This window comes from Onychostruthus taczanowskii, unplaced genomic scaffold, assembly GCF_017590055.1.
Source record: "Onychostruthus taczanowskii isolate IOZ18803 unplaced genomic scaffold, ASM1759005v1 scaffold50, whole genome shotgun sequence".
NCBI lineage: Eukaryota > Metazoa > Chordata > Aves > Passeriformes > Passeridae > Onychostruthus > Onychostruthus taczanowskii.
Genome location: NW_024502569.1, coordinates 6,001,060 through 6,020,037, shown reverse-complemented (window position 1 = coordinate 6,020,037; position 18,978 = coordinate 6,001,060). Strand labels below are relative to the sequence as shown.

At 42.6% G+C, this 18,978-nt stretch overlaps 1 protein-coding gene across 1 annotated transcript in view; it reads right to left on the bottom strand.

The window, feature by feature from the left end:
• Nucleotides 1-1,317: 1,317 nt before the first annotated feature.
• Nucleotides 1,318-18,978, bottom strand: part of LATS2 (large tumor suppressor kinase 2) — a 48,658-nt gene continuing 30,997 nt past the window's right edge. Inside the window, exons 3-8 of the mRNA XM_041415990.1 lie at nt 13,605-13,737; nt 10,199-11,736; nt 6,925-7,507; nt 6,119-6,301; nt 4,821-4,927; nt 1,318-4,122 (exon numbers count right to left, since the gene is read on the bottom strand). Of these exons, the coding sequence (XP_041271924.1) occupies nt 3,628-4,122; nt 4,821-4,927; nt 6,119-6,301; nt 6,925-7,507; nt 10,199-11,736; nt 13,605-13,737 (3,039 nt within the window). The 3' untranslated portion in view covers nt 1,318-3,627. The remainder of the gene's footprint in view (nt 4,123-4,820; nt 4,928-6,118; nt 6,302-6,924; nt 7,508-10,198; nt 11,737-13,604; nt 13,738-18,978) is intronic.

Below are 18,978 nucleotides of genomic sequence, written 5' to 3'. Positions count from 1 at the left end.
AATTCCAATAGTAAATTTAGTAACATTTGCCATTTTCTGCCAATGTTTCTGCATTTTGGGATAGTACCAAATTATATGTTCTAAATTCCTCTTCTCGTTGCAGTTTCTCTAGGAAAGCTTTTAAGGCAGTTATTTCATACCTCAAAAATTACAGGGAAAAGAATTTTCTTGTGCTCGTGAGACCAATTTTCCATCCAGTTCCAGGCTATCGCCTGCTTCCTGCATAGCCTCATTCTTCCATTTCCATTTAAAAGTCAAATGCTTCTCTCCCTCATTTAGCTTTCATGTTGCTCAAGCTAGGCACCTGGTTTTAACTTTCACTGCCAGTTCTTTTGCATCCAAGTAGGAATAATTTGCTTCTCAAGAACTGCTGCTGCTTAGCAAATCTGGCCCTGCTGAAGAGTACAGGTATGAAAGGTTTGTAGAGGCTCCTTTCTGTTCCTGGCAGCCCTGCTATACAAAGTTTTCTGGTTTTTTATGAAGTTGTCTGGGTTGGTTTTGTTTTTTGTTTGCTTTGTTTTTGAGGAAGGGGTATTTAAATACTAACCCTGAATTTTTATAACCTCTGAAAAGAAGATCCTTGATTTTGCAGGAATTCAGCAGGAACAAGAATTAGAGCCAGCCTCAGGATGTGGCACAAGGTTTACCTGTCCAAATTTTATAAAATTTACTCCCGAGTTTCTGTTTACCTCTGAAATGTCTGCAAAGGATGAGAGGCTTCTACAGACAGTGCCTGATAAACTTGAAAGATTGGTTTTTCAAATTAGTTCTTTAGGTGAAATGAGAGTTGGCTTCTGTTCCCTGCAGCACAGATTGTAAATCAGTAATGGTGGAAGCACCATTACTGATTTACAATCAGTAATGGTGTTTCCTTCTGGGCTGGTTTCTCTTGTTTTGCTTAGTTGCAGAGATTCTGTATGTGCAGGTGAATTATTTACATTTTAGAAATGAATCAGAGGCAACAGCCAGAGGGGGCAAGCCAGAGTTATGGCTGCCCTGGCAGCACCACACTGCACAGGAAGTGACTGTGTTCACTTTTATCTATTCCATCCCATATCTATTCCATCCACATCTATTCCACCCACTGACCTGCTCACTCCAAACCAAGTTTTACCTGGAATCCTGCTCCTTATTCTTAAGGGCTGTGATGATAGAAGGAATAGTCTGAAGGTGCCCCGAGATTCCACATCAAATGCTGCAGGAGAGATGAGATTTGGATCTTATGTTTGTAGCTCAACCCCATCAATAACATTACAAAAAGAAACCCACTAAAACTTCTGCCTTAAAGGAGGATTGAATAACACGTTACACATTGTAGATTTTGATTCAGATTTTTAATAAATTCTGCCAGTAGAAGCTTTCAAAGGCAATGATATATCAATAAATAACAGTTAAATTGAGTTCCTGAGAAAGAACCTACCACATGAAAGAATGTCAGATAGATGTAAATAACAAAAAAATGGCATTACTATATAAAAAAGCAGTAATACTGAATCTTACATGAACTGTCACAACACAAGCACTGCATACCTCAGAACATTCCTTTCATACAAATGTAAACAAATACACAATCATTTTTGTTTAGTTTAGGCTGATGAATTCATATGTTGTTGCTTAGATATCTAAACAATGGATAGGATAGGATATGCTAAAACATTAAGGAATAATATGTGGAATAATATACGGAAAAAATAATGAAGCTCCAGATTTAAAAATAAAATAAAGCAAAAACACATTAAAGGAGTGTTTTCATCAAATGTTATTAGGTCAATCACTTTAGGACTGTTACACTAATCTGAATTACGGATTTTTGTGTGTGTTTACTTATTTAGTTATATATAATATATATGCAAATATGTATGGCTTAATTATCTTTAGTATTCTGATATCATCTTGAATAATTCTCACTTATACATACAAGAAAAATGCATATTTTAACATAGTTAAAAACTGATATTTCAAAGTATGCCTATAATTTGAGAGAAATGAAGGCCTATTGTGCTCCATCACAGCAACATTTTAACCTCTAGACAACGGGACAGAATGACCTACCAACAATGCCAACATTTCCCAATGTCAGTGCCTAAAACACTAGGATCCTAAATGGATACACATGCGGGGTCTGATGTCTGGAAAGCCACATACCTCCAGGTTCCATAGGTGTCCGTGGAGCTGCAGGCACCCAGCCTCAGCCTCGCTGCACCCGGGGCCTCGGCGCGTTACGGGAGCCCTGTGCTGGGAGACGCTTCGGTCTGGATGCTGTGCTGCCTCTGCCAGCTGGAGGCATGGCCTGTGTGCTGCTCCCTGCCCGAGCCACGGCCTCTGTGCTGTTCTCCACCTGAGCCATGGCCTCTGTGCTGTTCTCTGCCTGAGCCACGGCCTCTGTGCTGCACCCTGCCCCACGGCCTCTGTGCTGTTCTCCACCTGAGCCACGGCCTCTGCGCTGTTCTCTGCCCGAGCCACGGCCTCTGCGCTGTTCTCTGCCCGAGCCACGGCCTCTGTGCTGCTCCCTGCCCGAGCCAGCCCCATCCAGGCTCTCCCCACAAATCTGCTCCGTTGTAATGTTCTGGCTGCTGATCCTCACTGGGAAATGTGTGTGCCCGTGACATGTGCTTGCTAAAACCATCTATTACATCAGACCACAACATCACTACTCAGGTATAACCTTTGCAATCTGTTTTACAAAATTAATATTGGATACAATCATAAGAGGAAACCATCCACACAATACATTATCAACACACGGTTTAAAAGGGTCTAATTTTAGACCCTTAGAAAAATGAATCCACAGGACCTGCCTGTGAATGGCAAGAAAAGGCCATTTCAAATAGAAAACCACTGCTCATGCAACATTCTTCACACGCTAGACAATGAAATCACACCCAAGTTGCCACTTGCTCACCCTTTCTATTACACTCCAATAAGCAGAAGGAAATAAAGCAGCTTTAAGGTTATGTCACAATTTTGAAATGTGGAAAATACATATAATAAACAAAAATCACGGTGTGAATACAATGGCATCAGTAAAATTAGAAACTTAGAGAGCAGTTTTCTTTTTTTCATTTTTCTTCTTTTTTTTCTTTCTTACATTATTGCACAGAGACCTTTCATCACATGTTCTTCAGCTTTATGCATCTTCCTAAATGTGAAGTAAGTGCTATGGATAAAATAAAAATGTAGAAAAGAAGAACAGCAGCATGATTTGTCAAAGTTAATCCCTATAATTTAGTAGGAAAAAAACCCTGCTATAAACAAAATATAAGTGCTCTTTATTTATTTAAAAAACAACGCTGACAGTTGCAGAAGTCTGTAAGTGTTAATCTGAGTAAGGGGGATGCTGACCTCAAATAAAAATAGGCCAGAAATGACAGACTGCTGGCCTTGCAGATTTTGATGAAGACCAGGATTTCAAGTGTAATTATCAACAAAGTTATTTACAGTAGAACTGACCTGAACTTTCAAGAGTGCCATCTTTAGGACCTGGCCCTGCAAGCTTCTTTTACTCCCCAGGATGTCTCCAGCCTCAGCTGAAGGCACACAAGTGCTGCAGGATCAGTTGCTAAAGGATCAGTTAAAGGCCCTACAGGATTTGAGATTAGTCTTATCTGAAGTACTCTATACAATAATTTACACATATACAGGCTGACAACCTCCAGTCTGATCTACCACACCTTTGTCTTCTACATCAGACTTCTCAGACTGGCAAACTTCCGTTCCAGAAGGTTTGGGATACCTGAACGGATATCCATTGTCATCAAAGAATCTTCGGAAAGTAAACTCATAAAAAGCATGTTCTGTGTGTTTGCTGTTGGAAGAGGCTAGTGGATCCCAGGTCCTGGTGCTGTCACCACTAGCATCACTCCAAGGACTTTCTTCTTCAACTGGATCAAAATTTGAAGTGTCCATTGGATGGCTGATCTTTGGAACATAGGGAGCTGGCTGCCTACGGATATCGGTAGAGAAGTCCATAGAGTGAAAGAAAGAATGGGCTTTAATATCATCTGCTCCATTTCTTCCAAGCCTGTCCTCAGCAGCACAGCAGAGCTTTGTGATCAGATCAGTTGCCTCAGGGCTCAGCTTGATCTGTGAGGGAATGTGCAGTGTGCTTTCCCAATTTATCACCTGCAGGTAACAAAGGTGTTAAGGAACTTCTGATCTGGAAACAGAATTCTTCCAATGGCCAACATGAACTGTACAGGAGCACATATAACAAGTAATCTCACAGTCTTCATAGTTCACAGCTTCAAGATTTCATTTCCTGTTAGTAGTTACTCTAATGAACCAAAGAAACATTGCTGGCTAGCAGACAAAAGGAACAATTCCATTTTTTAAAAAGGCAAATTCCTACCCGAATGTTCCCATAGATAGATTTGAGAACATACTCAGTTTACACAAAGGAATTATTTCTCTTTGTCTCCAAAATGTAAACTAGGAAAAGTGGTCACAAGACAAATCATTTCTAGAAAAGAACTATCATTGCTTAACTTTGACACTTATGCTGTCAACCACAATTGTCACTGGCATATTAGGTACTAATAGGCACCCTAAGGAATTAAATGGATGAACTTGTGTTTGAGAAATCACAATTTTGCTGAGAAGACTCATAAAACTAATATCTATCTCTGCAGCTGGACAAGTCAGTTCTAGTTGGATATTCAATGTATTAATTTACTGGCAAAGGATGTGTGCTTGCACAGAACTATTTAAAATCAGGCTTTTTAAACCATTGCTTCTTTCTCTAGCAAAAGAAACTGGAGCAGGTCTGGGAAGGCAAGGGTTAAAATTTTGCTACCGCAGACTGGAACTTTGCTTTAACTTACCTTCAGCTGGGTTTCTGTGGGTGTGGGAGCCAGGAAAGGAGGCTGTCCCACTAACATCTCAAAGAGGATGACGCCAACACTCCACCAGTCACAGAGCTGAGTGTATCCTGAAAGGCAAGTCAAAAGGTTGACCTCCACTAGCCAAGGAGAATGTGTATAGAGCTATTAGAGCTACTTGCAATTAAGTATTAAAACATACAGCACAAAATTCTGCCTTTTCTCCGACAAAAGGTTTGTGACTTCTGCTTGCTGACCCACTTCTACTGCTGCTTACTTCTAGTAAAGATCAAATCCTATTGTCCTTGAACCTTTCTGAATAAATTCTCAACAAAAGTGAGTAATGAAAGTATCATTAGAAAGAATTAAGGAGGTTTTTTTTGTGCTCAGTCCCACAGCTATGCAGGGCAAACTGACCCTCAAATGACAAAAATGTTTAGCAACTGATGTCCACCTTAGGTTCAGTGGAGGTGACTCCACAACTTTGAAAAGCTGCTGAAAGACACAGCCTGGCTCTACAGACAAGAAAGCCACAGATGACTCTCTGAGCAAGTTACAAGCAAAGGAATGACTTTAATCACTTAAGTTCTGTGACAAGACCAATAAGGTGCATGTTTAACATCTGGAAAAAAAAAATAAACACTGATTTCAATGGAATTTCTGTAATCAAATGATGTAGGATCCAATGTGAAATCTCTGTTAGAGAAGATCAGGCTCAGGATCTAGCCTGCAGACAACTCTGAACACCTAATCTTCTCTCTACTGTGACTGTGTCAGTTATGCATGGATATTCTTCAAGTACTGCCCAAATTCTTCAAGCTAACCTTTTGAATGCAGGGTGTCCAGAGCAAATTGTGAAAACTTTCTGTTGGGTTCCACAGGTTCTGGCTGGGAATAAGGAGGACATACTTCCACAAGTTTACATCACCCCTGCTGAAGTGGCCCATCTGAATCAGTGATCCAGAACTATCAGCTGGCTACTCACTGGTCTGTGTAAACTTGGTAGGGGTCTGAGTTGTATTCCATGAGTACAGATAATCTACTTTATACTTGAAAGATATCACTGTTAAAATTATCCAACACATTTATTAGCAGCCTCACTCAAAGGCCTCAGAGTGTGGACATTACACACACATAATATGGCCACCCCCAGTGTGGTGATGCTAAACACTGGAGCATCAGGAGCTCTCCTTAATCTGAGCTAAGTGTTTGTGGCCTTCAGAGTGACAATCTTCCAAAGCAGCAAGCTTATTCAAGGAAAAAAAAATAGTGAAACAGGAGAAAAACACAGGTTTACCTACCCTTACGAAGCAGGACTTCAGGAGCAATGTAATTAGGGGTTCCAACTAACGAGTGGGCCAGACATCTCTGGTGCTGCTTCTTAGCTCTTTGCTCTAATGTCTTCAGCCTATCTCCACACCGACAGTTGGACACATCATCCCAAAGATCACTGGGCTCCATGCTGTCTTGTCTGATATGGCTCCCTTTCAAATGGGAGAGAAAGTTCACATTTGTGATCATAAAACTTGACACACAAAGAGAGAAGTATTTACTCAGATGCAGAGCCATCTCCTACTCTCACTGAAGAACAGTGTTTGAACTTTAAACCCAAGGTATTTTTTAACACCCTCCCATTCTCAATTGGTTTTTCATACAAAATGTCCAACAAAATGTCTCTGTCTCAGCACAAGGAAGTATAGTTCTATATGGGGGACACAGAACTATGGAGTATACTCAAGGTAACTACACCAATTATTTATGACCTCTTTGCCTACAGACACTAGAACTCAACAGCACATACAGGAGGCATATGGATTACTCCAAATCTGTGATTTAATTATTTCCCTACCAAAAGAGACCCTCCAAACAAATATAAACTGAAAAAGTACTGCTGCTGCAGTGAACAGTCACATTACTGACAGGGTTTTGAACAGTACTGGAAACAAAAGGACTGGAAACAAGCTAATTGAGTGAGTCAGAAAGAGACAGACATATTATATTGCCATTGACTGTCCAGTTTCCTGATCTGGTGTTTCTGCCAACAAGTAGATGATCGTTTCAAAACAAATAACACAATAGCATCCTAGAAAAAGGGTAAAAATATTACCTTTCTGATAGTATTTTGAATTGTGAGTCCACCTGAATCCAGTACACAGTCCAAAGTCAGTCAGCTTGATATGCCCATCGAGGTCTATCAGAATGTTGTCAGGCTTGATGTCTCGATGAATAAATCCCATTTTGTGCACACTCTCTATGGCCAAAGTGAGCTCTGCAATATAAAATCTAGCCAGACGCTCTGGGAAGACCTCCATCCGAATCAGCAGGCTCATCATATCCCCACCAGGGATGTAGTCCATCACAAAGTACAAATTGTCTTTATCTTGGAAGGAGTAATAGAGTTTAACCACCCACTCATTGTCTGCCTCAGCAAGTATGTCCCTCTCTGCCTTGACGTGAGCCACCTGATTGCGGTTCAGCACGTCTTTCTTTCGCAGAGTCTTCATGGCATACAGGGCATGGGTGTCCACTTTGCAGGCCAGGCATACTTCTCCAAATGCACCAATACCCAGAGTCTTGATTTTCACAAACATAGACTTGTCCATTTTGGCCCTTTTAAGTCTGTTGTAGTTGGACTCCTTCTGGTAGAGAATTTTCCTCATTTGTTCCTGTTCTGCTTCACAGAGGCCTGCCTTTACAAAGGAAAGCAAACCACAAGAGCTAGTACTGTTACATTCATAGCAAGGGAAAAATAAATGAGCATTCCCAAAACACATTTCTCAGAAAAATTAACCAAGAACCAGAAAACATGCACTCGTTATCTGTCTGTTGAGGTATTTCTGAAAAAAGGGCAAACTCACTGTGCCCAAACTTGTTGCCTGAATTTGCAGTATCTGAATTTGCAGTATTTGAGATTGTCTCTTTTGGCTGAACAAGAAGGTATAGAGCAATATTGTCAGAGAGGGGAATACAACATAACAAACCTGACTGTGGGATTTGGTTTACCCCTTTCAAATGTGGACTTTGCCACTGCACTCCACTAAATGTCTGGGCACTTAAGCCCAGCTTAATTTAAAATGAAACTTAAACCTATGTGCAGCAGTTCACTTTGTTCATGAATAGTACCCCAGGGTAACTCACATTAGCGGTTCCTACCTTGGGTGCTGTTTGTTTGGTTTTGTGTTGTAATTAAAAAGCTGGTTTTGACCTACACATTCCCAAGTGCCTTGGAACCTCCTTTAGAAATTGTGTTTCTTCCTCTGCCATAAACATCCTGCACTCTCAAGCTTTTTAGATCTCCTGAGCATCTGTTCTATAAACTTCTCTTTTTCCCATCCCAAAATATACACATAAAATCCTCAGGTCTGGCAACCCCTCAGCCACTGCAGCCCGGACCCTGATGCTATTTCCCTCCTAAATGTATTATTTTCCCTCTGCACCCAAGCTGTAGAACAGCTGCCTTGTCCACCTCATGTCTCCAGAGAGCCTCGCAGTATCTGCAAGTAATATTTCACAGGGCTGTGGGGAGAAACCTCCTGGAAAAGAGAGAAGCAGCTGGATCCAACCAGATTTTCCCCACCTTTCAAGACAGAGCCTGCAGAGTGCCAACTCTGCCAACTTCAGTGTCTGGTCCTCTGCTGAGAGCCACTGGTGGCCTCCACCAGCAGAAACCCCTAGGCTGACCCCCAGGCTCCTCTGACAACTCACTTCCTGCAGCATGCTCTTTTCTTTCTGCACACCCCAGTTCCAAAATCTTGAATTAATTGGCATCAACTGAACTACTTTTGAGAGAAAGATCAGTGCCTGGTGAGAAGGGGCCATTGGGAAGGTGGAGGGGCCTGAAGCTCACTGATTAGCAGGCTAGAAACCCAAGCACACACCCACAGGGCTGTTGCTTAGGCTGATTTAATTTCACATCTGTAGTCTAGGTATCTAAAGATGAATGTGGGCAGCCAGACTGTGCAATAAGACCCCACGGTATAAAAATTAAATCTGTATGAATAAAGGAAGGGGTAAGTCTACAGAAACTTGCAGAACAGGTAGGATGAAGTTTCAGACTGAAGGAAACAGCCAAATCAAAACCAGGAATACTGTTTTTGAAATGAAAGATAACTAAATCAATCCATAATAGAGGAAATATTTACTTTTTAGGGTAAAATAATGAGTGTGCTCTGTTCTTGCTAATTCTAGAATAAAGAAATGTTAAGATAGCCAAAATCTCCTGCATGTGTATTTTCAGTCAGTGATAAGGTTTCCAGGGGAAGGAGTTGTTTTTGTTTATACCTGAATTATCTCTGAATGAGGGAAAGCTGAAGAGTCAGAAGCGAAGAACTAGCACAATTAGATCCTGTTATACCTCTCTAGAAATCACTCCCTATCTCAGTCTCAGGAAAATACTCAAGCAACACAATACAACCTGTACTTGCAATGAGGACAAGCTATTAACTGTCAGTAAAATGCCAACGTTTCAAGAGATTTTCCAAGAATATTCTCTTAGTTCTAACCTCAGTAAACAAACTCTGAGCTTTCTTGTGCAATGTGAGCATTGAATCAATTGACTCTGGAAACTGACTGTGCTAGGGAAAATTCGGTAGTTAATTATTACCCATTATGCATTAATAACAGCTATCCTTTAATGCAAAAGTAGACTAGTCATATTCCAGTCATGCCTAGGAAGAAAAAAACCCCTCTTCCTCTTCCAGAAATAAAAATTAAAAACACAACTGCCAGCCCAACCATCAGAGCTCGGCAGCTTTGTTTTAAGCAGCACTATCAGAGAGTCAGCTTAGATTCGAGAGCTGCAGTTAGGCATGAAAGAAGTTCTGTCACCCAAAATGCATCTCCCTGAGACCTGCCCCTAGAACAACTTCTGGCAAAAAAAAAAATCAGCTCAAGTTGGTCCAGTATAGTTACTTGCAGGACATTACTACTTACATGTGTTCAACAGACAACTTTCAGTCAAGTATTACACAATCATCTGAAAATATGGCACAGAGACTGCCAAACTGAACCATGGCTTTGGTGAATGGGCAGCAATTGTGGAACAGCAAGGAGGAACTAGAGCACAGAGTTTTGCAAGAGCTGCCGAAGTAATGCCAGAATTATCTCAGCCTCAAGTGTGCATTCTAAGTTCCTACCTATAATATGGGGGGTTTTGCCTCATTTTGCTTTCCTGGTATGAAGAAACACCATTTCACATCCCAGGCTTTTCAAACAGCCTCCCAGACCTGCATCCACACTTTTAAGGGGATACAGTCTGGTATAGGGAGGTGTCTGATACTTACTACTTCAGTGGGTTCTGCCTTTACAATTTTTTTACAAATCAAAAATAGCAATAATTAATTTGACCCTACTAGATTTTATTATAACAAAACAAGAATTACTTTTGCCATTTCTTGCTCCAACTGCAACCTCCTGTTAATTTTCTGCTGGTAGGTCTTTATGACATTCTCTACATGTTGCTCCATGTAGAACTTGAAGGCAAAAGGTGAGTAGCTCTTTATTCGGGATTCTCGCTTTTCCTCATCTTTGCCATTTTTTCGCACAGGCACAGGAGACGTCTGAATCTGCTTTTTATCTTTGCTTGGTTTTTCAGCTTTAGTGCTCTTGCTGCTTTTATCATTTCGCTCGCTGCTCTCTTCAGCCTTGGTGCTTGTTGAACTGGGGACCACACGCAGAGTCTGCTCCACGCCCATGCACAAGCAGTTGATATCAAACTGCTCGGAGGTGCCAGGAAGTAACAAATGCTTGGGATAGGGTGGGGGTGGACACCGCAGTTCCTGGTTACCGTAATCCACATCGAGCTGGTAGGCATTAGCTGCTCCAGGCGGTGGCACGTGCTGCTCCATGATCTCCAGGCCATCCACAGCCGGTGCCTGTGCAGGCAACCACGCAGGGTGGGAAGGTCCCACTGCAGTCTGAGGCTCTGGTCTCATCACTCGCATGCTCTTCACTGGCTGCAGGATATGAGCAGATGTGACTGCTGTGATTGTGTTTGGAGACGTAATGGAAGGATCGGGTTTTCCTGGAGGAACCTGTCTCATAGACACTGTCACTTGTGGCTGTTGCTGGTGATTGTTGAAGGAGTTTGTTCTGCTTGGCACCGTGGCATCAGGTCTGAAGGATACATGTTGCCGTGGAGATGTTTCTATTCCTGGGTTTTGTACAGAATCTCTGCGTGATGGTGTTGCTGCCTGCCACTGCTGAACTTGAAGATTATTCATGTCATAGAGGTCCATGTTTAGGCTATTTCTAGATGGAGTTAATAGATTTTGTGGTGGACTGTCTGAAAAATCATTAGCAAAGGCTGGACCTCTGGATATCACATGCATTTGATGAGAAGAAGGACTTGTCTGTTTGTGATGAGAATGTGAGATATACAGGCTTGCTGGTGCCTGCTGAAATGCATGACCAGTATTGTTCTGAACAACTGCCCCTTTATTTGGGAGATTGGCATATCCCCCCTCCTGCTGCATCTTGTTTTGGAAGGACGGACTCCGCTGAACACCATATCCCATAGGTTCCCCCTGCACCATCATGTGCTGCCTGCTGTAATGTTGGCTGTTGCAGCCATGGGACGCCTGCAGCTGCAAGGCCTGACTGCTGTGATTAGCAACTGGATAATTAATCACAGAAGACTCCATATTTGCAGGGTATGCTTTCTGCTGATGGCTCGTTGGTGTGCTGTGAGTGCCTACTCCAGAGGGTCGCTGTACAGGAGCAGTCATAGCTGATGACTGAGAAGTAGAGATTAAATAGTCCATGTATGGCCTTGGAACCTCAGTAAGCATATTTGCACCTTCTGCTCCAAAGCCTGTCCCTTCATAGGCTGCATTACTGATCTGATGGTAGGACGGAAAAGATTCATTTGATCCTTCAAAGCTTGGCCTGCGGGTTACATTATTTGGCACAATACCCTTCCCTTTATAAAAAGAATACGGAAGAACGTTAGGAAACAATTCAGGTGAACCAATTACTTTGTATTACTCATGCATCTATACATACGCACACATGCACACTGTTCAGGGGGTATGTGTTTTAAAAACACCTTTCAAAATCTAAATTAAACACTCTGAACATTTAAAGTTATTCCTACTGATAACGAGCTACTGGCTCACAATAATGCTCATGCCAGGAATCATCAGGGAGTCCTACCAAATCATGAAATAGAAGCACAAATTCCCTAACTGTGGACTCATCAGACTACTCTACAGCCTGTTTCTTAAAGCTGGACCATTATTAGCAGTTATTGCTCTCAGACAGGAGGAAGCTACAGAGCAGAGTGTTAAATACAACAACAGGAATAAAAAAAGCTCCTGGAAGGACTTTCTATACACCTTAAAGTCAACATTGCTATAAACTACTCGGCGATCACACAGTCTATCTGCTGCACAGTGAGCCACCTGCTCACACTGGTTTTCTGTTTACATTTCTCTCTTCCATCATTCTCAAAAATCCCTCTTTCCTTCTCCTTCATTTAAACAAAGGTATCATACAGTTTGTCCTGTATTCCTTCCAATGTGCTGGACACAGAGTACCCCCTCACATTACTCATCTTCCATCTGCTGGGAAGGAAAATCTTTCAGGGTGTCAACATATTAATCTTAGCTTGAAGAATGTGCAGAGACAAGATAGCAGCATTCCTACAGTGGAAGCGTTAACGGCACTTTTCATCAGTTCTTTGATCTGAGGACAAATTGCAGGTGTATAAAGCACTGGCTGTGCTAAAAAGACAAGGGGAGACTCTGTGGTGCTGTGATGTTTTTGTTCCCCTCCTGGTGCTTTAGCTCTCACAAATCACAGGACTTGGCCCGTCTTTACCTAAACCATTTCCTTTTAAAATCCCGACTTCACAATAGCCATACTGAACTAACAGGCTTGAACAGTTCATTACAAGCTTTTTGCAGTACAGCACGCCCCAGCTGGGCCAGATGCAGCACACCTGAGCACAGCTGCTGACTCCTCACCTTGACACACAAGCCCTGCTGCCCACAGACACGCAGGGATGTGCGTGGTATTAAGACAGGTTTATGCACTCTCTGCACAGTGAGGGTGTGCACCACACTAAATGATACCCTCATAAAGAATGCAATGTTTTGAAATGGAATCAGGTTGGACAAATAATCAGAGATCTTTAAAGTGAAATCTGTAATTGGCAGCTCTTTTTCCTGTGATAACACAAGGCCAGAATTACTGAGGCTGTTCTTACAACAACACCCCTGACAGCTCATCTGCTGGGACACAGTGAGATGCACTGATGAAGCTGTAGTAATCCTAAGCAATCTAAGAAGTGGCTACTCTGGCCTGGAAGTGGGAGGCAGCCGCAAGGCCCATTTGTCATTTCTGTCAGAAGGATTCATCCTGAGCCTTGGGGGCAAGCTGACTTTGCTTTCCCTTATCACAGGCCACAAAAAAAGTAGCAGCAATAACTGTTTTCCTTTGGGACACATAATTCAGCTGTGCAAATAATCCTGATGTCAAGAGAGATATGATGCCTACCTCTTTGATTTGTATACCAGTAAGTCTGTTCTGGTCCAAAGGGGGAATATTTGGATTTGAACAACAGGTTTCTGTTTAAGAAGGCAGACTATGAATGTGTACACAGACAACTCCTTGGAAGCAGGTGAGCTGTATTGAGGTTCCAGCCCAGCTGGCCTTGCAAGGCCAGGTTTATGTCTCCTACAAGACTGCTATGGAACACTGCTGTCCAACACTTCTCCCCAGTGGCGACCCTACTTGGGAAACTAGCTTATTGCAAGAAAGAACACAATTTAAAAAAACCATGCTCACCTGGTGAGGTTTGCTTAATTACACGTACTATCTGTTCATTTCTAGGATCCAAGTAGCTCATCTTGCTGATGTACTCCAGGGCTGCCTCGATACTTCTGCTCCCTGTCTGCTTCAGTGCTCGGACAGCCATCTCCTGTACAAAGCAAACAAGAATTGAATCACATTGTGACAAAACCCAAGCACTGGACTGCAAGCTGAAAAGCATTAAGTGTTCTTACATTAATAGGAGCATTTTAAACACCAGATCACAGCTGCCTGAAGCAAATGAACTCGTACTTTGAAAGCATTTGCATGCCTTACACAACTCAAAAATTATAAGAAGAAAATAACAAAACATACAACCTACCCAGATTCTAGCAATTAAAGATGCCTCAAATTAAAATGTGTACTTCAAGAGCCCTTAAAACAATCTTTGAATAAGGGATGGAAAAGCCAGCATAGTTTCACACTGGATCAAATGAAATGGAAATTTAGCTGTTAGTATTTGAGAGCACGTCTCTTAATCACACCTGAACACAGCAAAAACTTTATCCTTTCACGAATACCACAAAGAAGCTAATTAGGCAGGGGTTGATTTCTGCACACTAGAGTCCACAGGGAAGAAAAACTGCTGTTTTCAGTACAGCTGGGACATCACCCACTGTTTGTTTGGAAAATGACTGGGCATCCCAAACTGAAAGCTAAGCTGTCAGTCTTTTTAGCTGTATTTTATTGACAACCATGGTTAGCAATCACTGCTCTACTCTTAGCAATTTGTTTATACTTTTACTTATAGCTCAGGTATATTAAACACCTTTCAATGACTCAAGCACCACGTGATTGCAAAGCAAAATTCACAAATCCTCAAGAGGCTGCATGGTCTTTTCTGAAATGATGGAGAAACTCAAATCCAGAGCTTTAATGTTGAATTTCACTCACAGAACTTCACTCATGAAAAAGTTGGATATCAGCCTCAAAAGTAGTTGCAGAGGACCTCCAAAAGGCAATTCATAAAAGATATAAGGGGAGATAAACCTTAGTGACACATGATTAGAGAACTAACTTGAACTTAACTCACAGCTCTTAGATGGCTGAAGCTGAATGAAATGAATGCCACCACCAAGGATTTGCCTGTCAATGTCAGTATCCTATTCTCTTGCCACTTTATTACTATTTTTAGGGGAATTCTGTCATCACAACCTGCCCACTGAGCACTGAATCAGAGGGAGGTCGTGTCTCCCTGGCTTGGCTGCCTGGTTGCAGATGTGGCAGCTGGGTTGGCACTGGTGCACGGCTCTCCCACGGGTCAGTTCTGGGCACTGGCTGGCATTTGGGAACTCCAGCTGGAGCAAAGGGCAGCTTTGCTGCACTGTACACGTCAAATACCCACTAACTGTTTACTCAGCAAGGGAGGCCCATCTCAGATGACACCAATTCACACTTAGCACACAGCCACATGCTGGCACTTGGCATCTTGTTTTTGTTAACCCAGACCCCTCCTACTCCCCCCAAAATGGCAGCAGTTTCTTCATTACTCAGAGGTTCTGCTTGTGGAATAGCTATAGCAAGCTGAATATTTTTCATACAATTTATGACTCATAATTCATAGAAAGGCAATAGTTGGTTTCACATTTCCTATAGCTGAAATACTTCACTGGCAGCAACATATTACTAAGGACAATTTTAAATCAACAGAAAAAAATTATGTATGAAGGAAAGAATTTCCCACAATGTTTTTTCCTCTTTCTTTTTTTCTTCATGTGGATACATTTCTAAAGTATTAGCAAATGCACATCTTAGTGTTCATCATTCTCATCATCCAGGGACTCTGGGCTTTACAGCTCTGTTCCACATGGCTGCTAACATACTCTGTCCCATTTACAGCAGCTGGATCTAGCCTTAGGTCACAAGTCTTAGTTTCCTAAGTTAAATGTTCTCTATAAGCACATTTGGGGTGGTTTGGATGTTTGGTAACAACTGTATTAATGATTAATAAAAGAGCCCACATGGTCCATTTCTCCTTCTCTGATCTGTGCTGGCTGTATATAATTCAAAGGGGCTAAAATAGGAGAAATAGTATCACCAGCATATTGATATAATCTCTGAAATCATACTGTAACTTTCTCCTCTTTTGCCATTGCCTGTGTCTGAAAAGCAAGAGTAAAAACAACACAGGTCTTCCTGAACCTGCATGTTCTACCTTCAGCACAGTTTAGGGGGACTCATATTTAAACTTCAATATGAATAATGTGAGGAACAGGCACAATACATTCCACTCAGCACAGCTGGATAACCAAAGAGGCCAGCAAGAGCTTGGGACCAGCAGGTGTGTGTCCGTGGCAATCTCACCCTTGCAAGCCTCCAGTGCAACAGCAGCCCTGTGCTCCAGCTCCCCACTTCTCATCTTTCACTAGGTCAGCTCCCACCCTACAAAGGGTTCCTCATTACACACCCTGTTTGCTCAGCAGTTACATTACTGCTGGAAAAAATGAAGTAAGGAAAGGTAACAAAAGGAAAAAGGTTTTCCTCAGAGGCAGATCACAGATAATCACAATTCTCCACACAGGAGACAAATGCCTGTGGGGGCATGTGATACTCAAGAAGAGTGGAGGGCAAGAAGAAGCCCCAGCAGTGCTGCAGCTGGCATTTGTCCTCCTCTGCATCATTCTTCCCATTGCCACTGCCCATGCCTACAGCTCTCTTCTCTCTGGCAGTCGCCTGAAAAAAGCTCCATTACCTCCAGCACCTGTTCCTTAGGGACAGAAGATATGCTGATGTGTGGCTGAGGAGCACAGAGAGTGTGCTCTGCCCGAGGTGGCTGCTGGCTCCTGAGGCACGGTGGCCTTCTTCTTTCTATGTGCAACACAGGGATGAGCTCTGCCGAGCAAGGGAGCATGGCTGGCATGAGGCAGTAAAGGGCTGGCCTCCAGAAGCCTGCTGAAGGGAAAGTTGGCTCCCTGCTAGCAGCCTGGGCCTGGGCTGCATTTGCCAGGAATCAATATAAGGACTGTTTTGAAGTTGAGGAAGAAGGGCAGAAGATGGATTAAACAATTACACTTGTTGGAGAGCAGAGGCTTAAGTGAGATGGAGGGTGTTTGTGAGAAGCAGCAGAATGGCTCAAAAAGGTGGTAAATTGATGCCAAAATCTTGCAAATCAATACACAGACAGTGGAAGGGCTGAGGAAATGAGGACAGACACTGGGCGAGGATAAAAGTGCCCAGTTACAGTGACATGGATGGAGCGGTCTTGATTTTACACCACTCGAAGGTAAGTACACTTTAGAAGGAGAAGGGAAAAAAAGGAACCAGAAATGAGCCAGGGGAAAAAAAGCTACTTGGAATTGCAGCCAACTCCAAAACACTCAAGCAGGCACAGGATCAAATCCAGCTTCCACTGAGGTCAACAAAGATTTCCATTAACTGCAAGGTACACTGCATCAAGCCCTCTGCCTCAGATTGTTTCCTTTTCACGAGGCCAAGCGCTGTCAGCCGCAGTATGGGTTGAGAAACTTGGCTGCTGGCTGTGCTCTGCTGCCCCACAGCAGCTACCAGGCCCACGGAGAAACACCAGCCACTGGCAGTGTGCACAGAAACCACAAGAGAACAGAGCGCTCCCAGCCCCAACGCATTCTCCGTATTCCCTTTGGAGGATTCAGACATCTGTCTGTGCAGGGCTTTTATGCACCTTTTTGCTTCCAGACATCACTAACTATTGATGAAAAAATCAACCAGAAAAAGTAAAGGTGAAGAGCTACAGGGGGAAAAATGCACATTTACAATTAACTCTAACAAGGCTGCAATTAATTTAACAGCTGCAATACTAAAATGAGATTTCAGTGGTCAGCTATGGTTCTGGACAGATCTAGTGGAAAACCAAAGTCAGGCCATGAACCACAAAACTGACTGAGGAAACTGCAGAATCCCAAATTTGTAGGCTCAAATAAAAAAGCAGGAGGGTGGAATTTCCCAGCGAATTCCTACAGTGGGCTACCTAAAACTGACTGCTGCATGGTCCACATGCTCTCTGTTATTTCCCCACTCTTGCACTGGTAGATGGTAGCCTTCCAACAGATTTCCTTTTTGCTAGATGGAAGGCCACCTTTGAGCTCAGATGCTCAATAGGAGAAATCCTTGTTTGATGGTAAACAGATATTTGGATTTGTGCACATAAAGACTTCATCTCACTCTGTGCTCTGCAGGCAGTGTGAAAGGCTTTCCCCATTTTACCCTCCTGCCTGGCTGCACTCCACCAGCATTGGCAGAGGTTTGCGTTCTTGCTGTACTACAGGGTTGTCCAGCAACATTTTTCATTCAGAAAGCTCCTCGTTGCCAAGATGTATTTATCATCCAAGTGAAGATTGCACAAGAGGTTACAATAAGTAAGACTTTTTCCCAAGAACATTGTGTCTGAAGGAGACAATAGTCCTCCAAAATCTGGCAAGGGCAATTAATTGCTAACAACAACAAAAATTAATTACTTGCTTTCCATTCACCAAGAAGGATGGGTGACAGATGCAGGAAACAGATACAGGTTCCCTGCAGAAGGGAAAAAAATAAAGCTCATGCCAAAAGAGATGATCCAGCATTGATTATGAGCCTTTCTGTGATAGCCCCCCATTGTAGGACTTTTCATTCATGATTTTAAACATGCAAAACCCAAGCAGTTCAGGAAACAATGTGTACAATGCACTCTATCAGAACTGCTGCAGCCCCACAGAACAGAGAAAACTATTTTGCAATATTCTCTCTCTGTAATTATTCTCTAGTTGGACACTTCATCCAATTTTGTACTCTACTTTTGTTTTGCCTGTTTTCAGGTTGCTAACATCAGAGGCTAAATTCTGCTCATAAATTCCCATGCCTACCATAACCTTGATGAAAATATTCTAGCTACATAATTGAGATATTATCCTGAGTGTCATTAGTGCTTTTCAGTTTTAGTGCATCAGAAAAGTGGGAGGAAATTAGCAGAGGCAGAAACCTACTGTGTGCTGCAGCATCGCTTAGTCCGTTCTGAAACTATGTGACCCGTTCAGAAACAAATGGATATCTGCCCCATGATTAGTGAAGGTTGTTTTCTGCCCCCACTGCTCCTGTTACAAACTCCTCCAAGCTATCCTGTTTAGGCAATAATAAACCTCCCTCCCAGCCTAAATTATGCAGGGTCAGTTTACTGCCTCTGATTTTAGTTTTGATTGTCTTTTCACAGCAGTTCTGCTGTTACCTACAGCAAGCCCCCTTCATCCTAAGGGATTCTCACAGCTTGGCCTCCAGGGCTGAATTGTTTTCTTCTGTTCAACGGGAATTTCTTTCCCTTTATTGGTGTAGTAGCCCACATCTGTATCAAGAAAGATCAGACGGGCAGATGATTTTGATAAGAGGTGCACACACCATT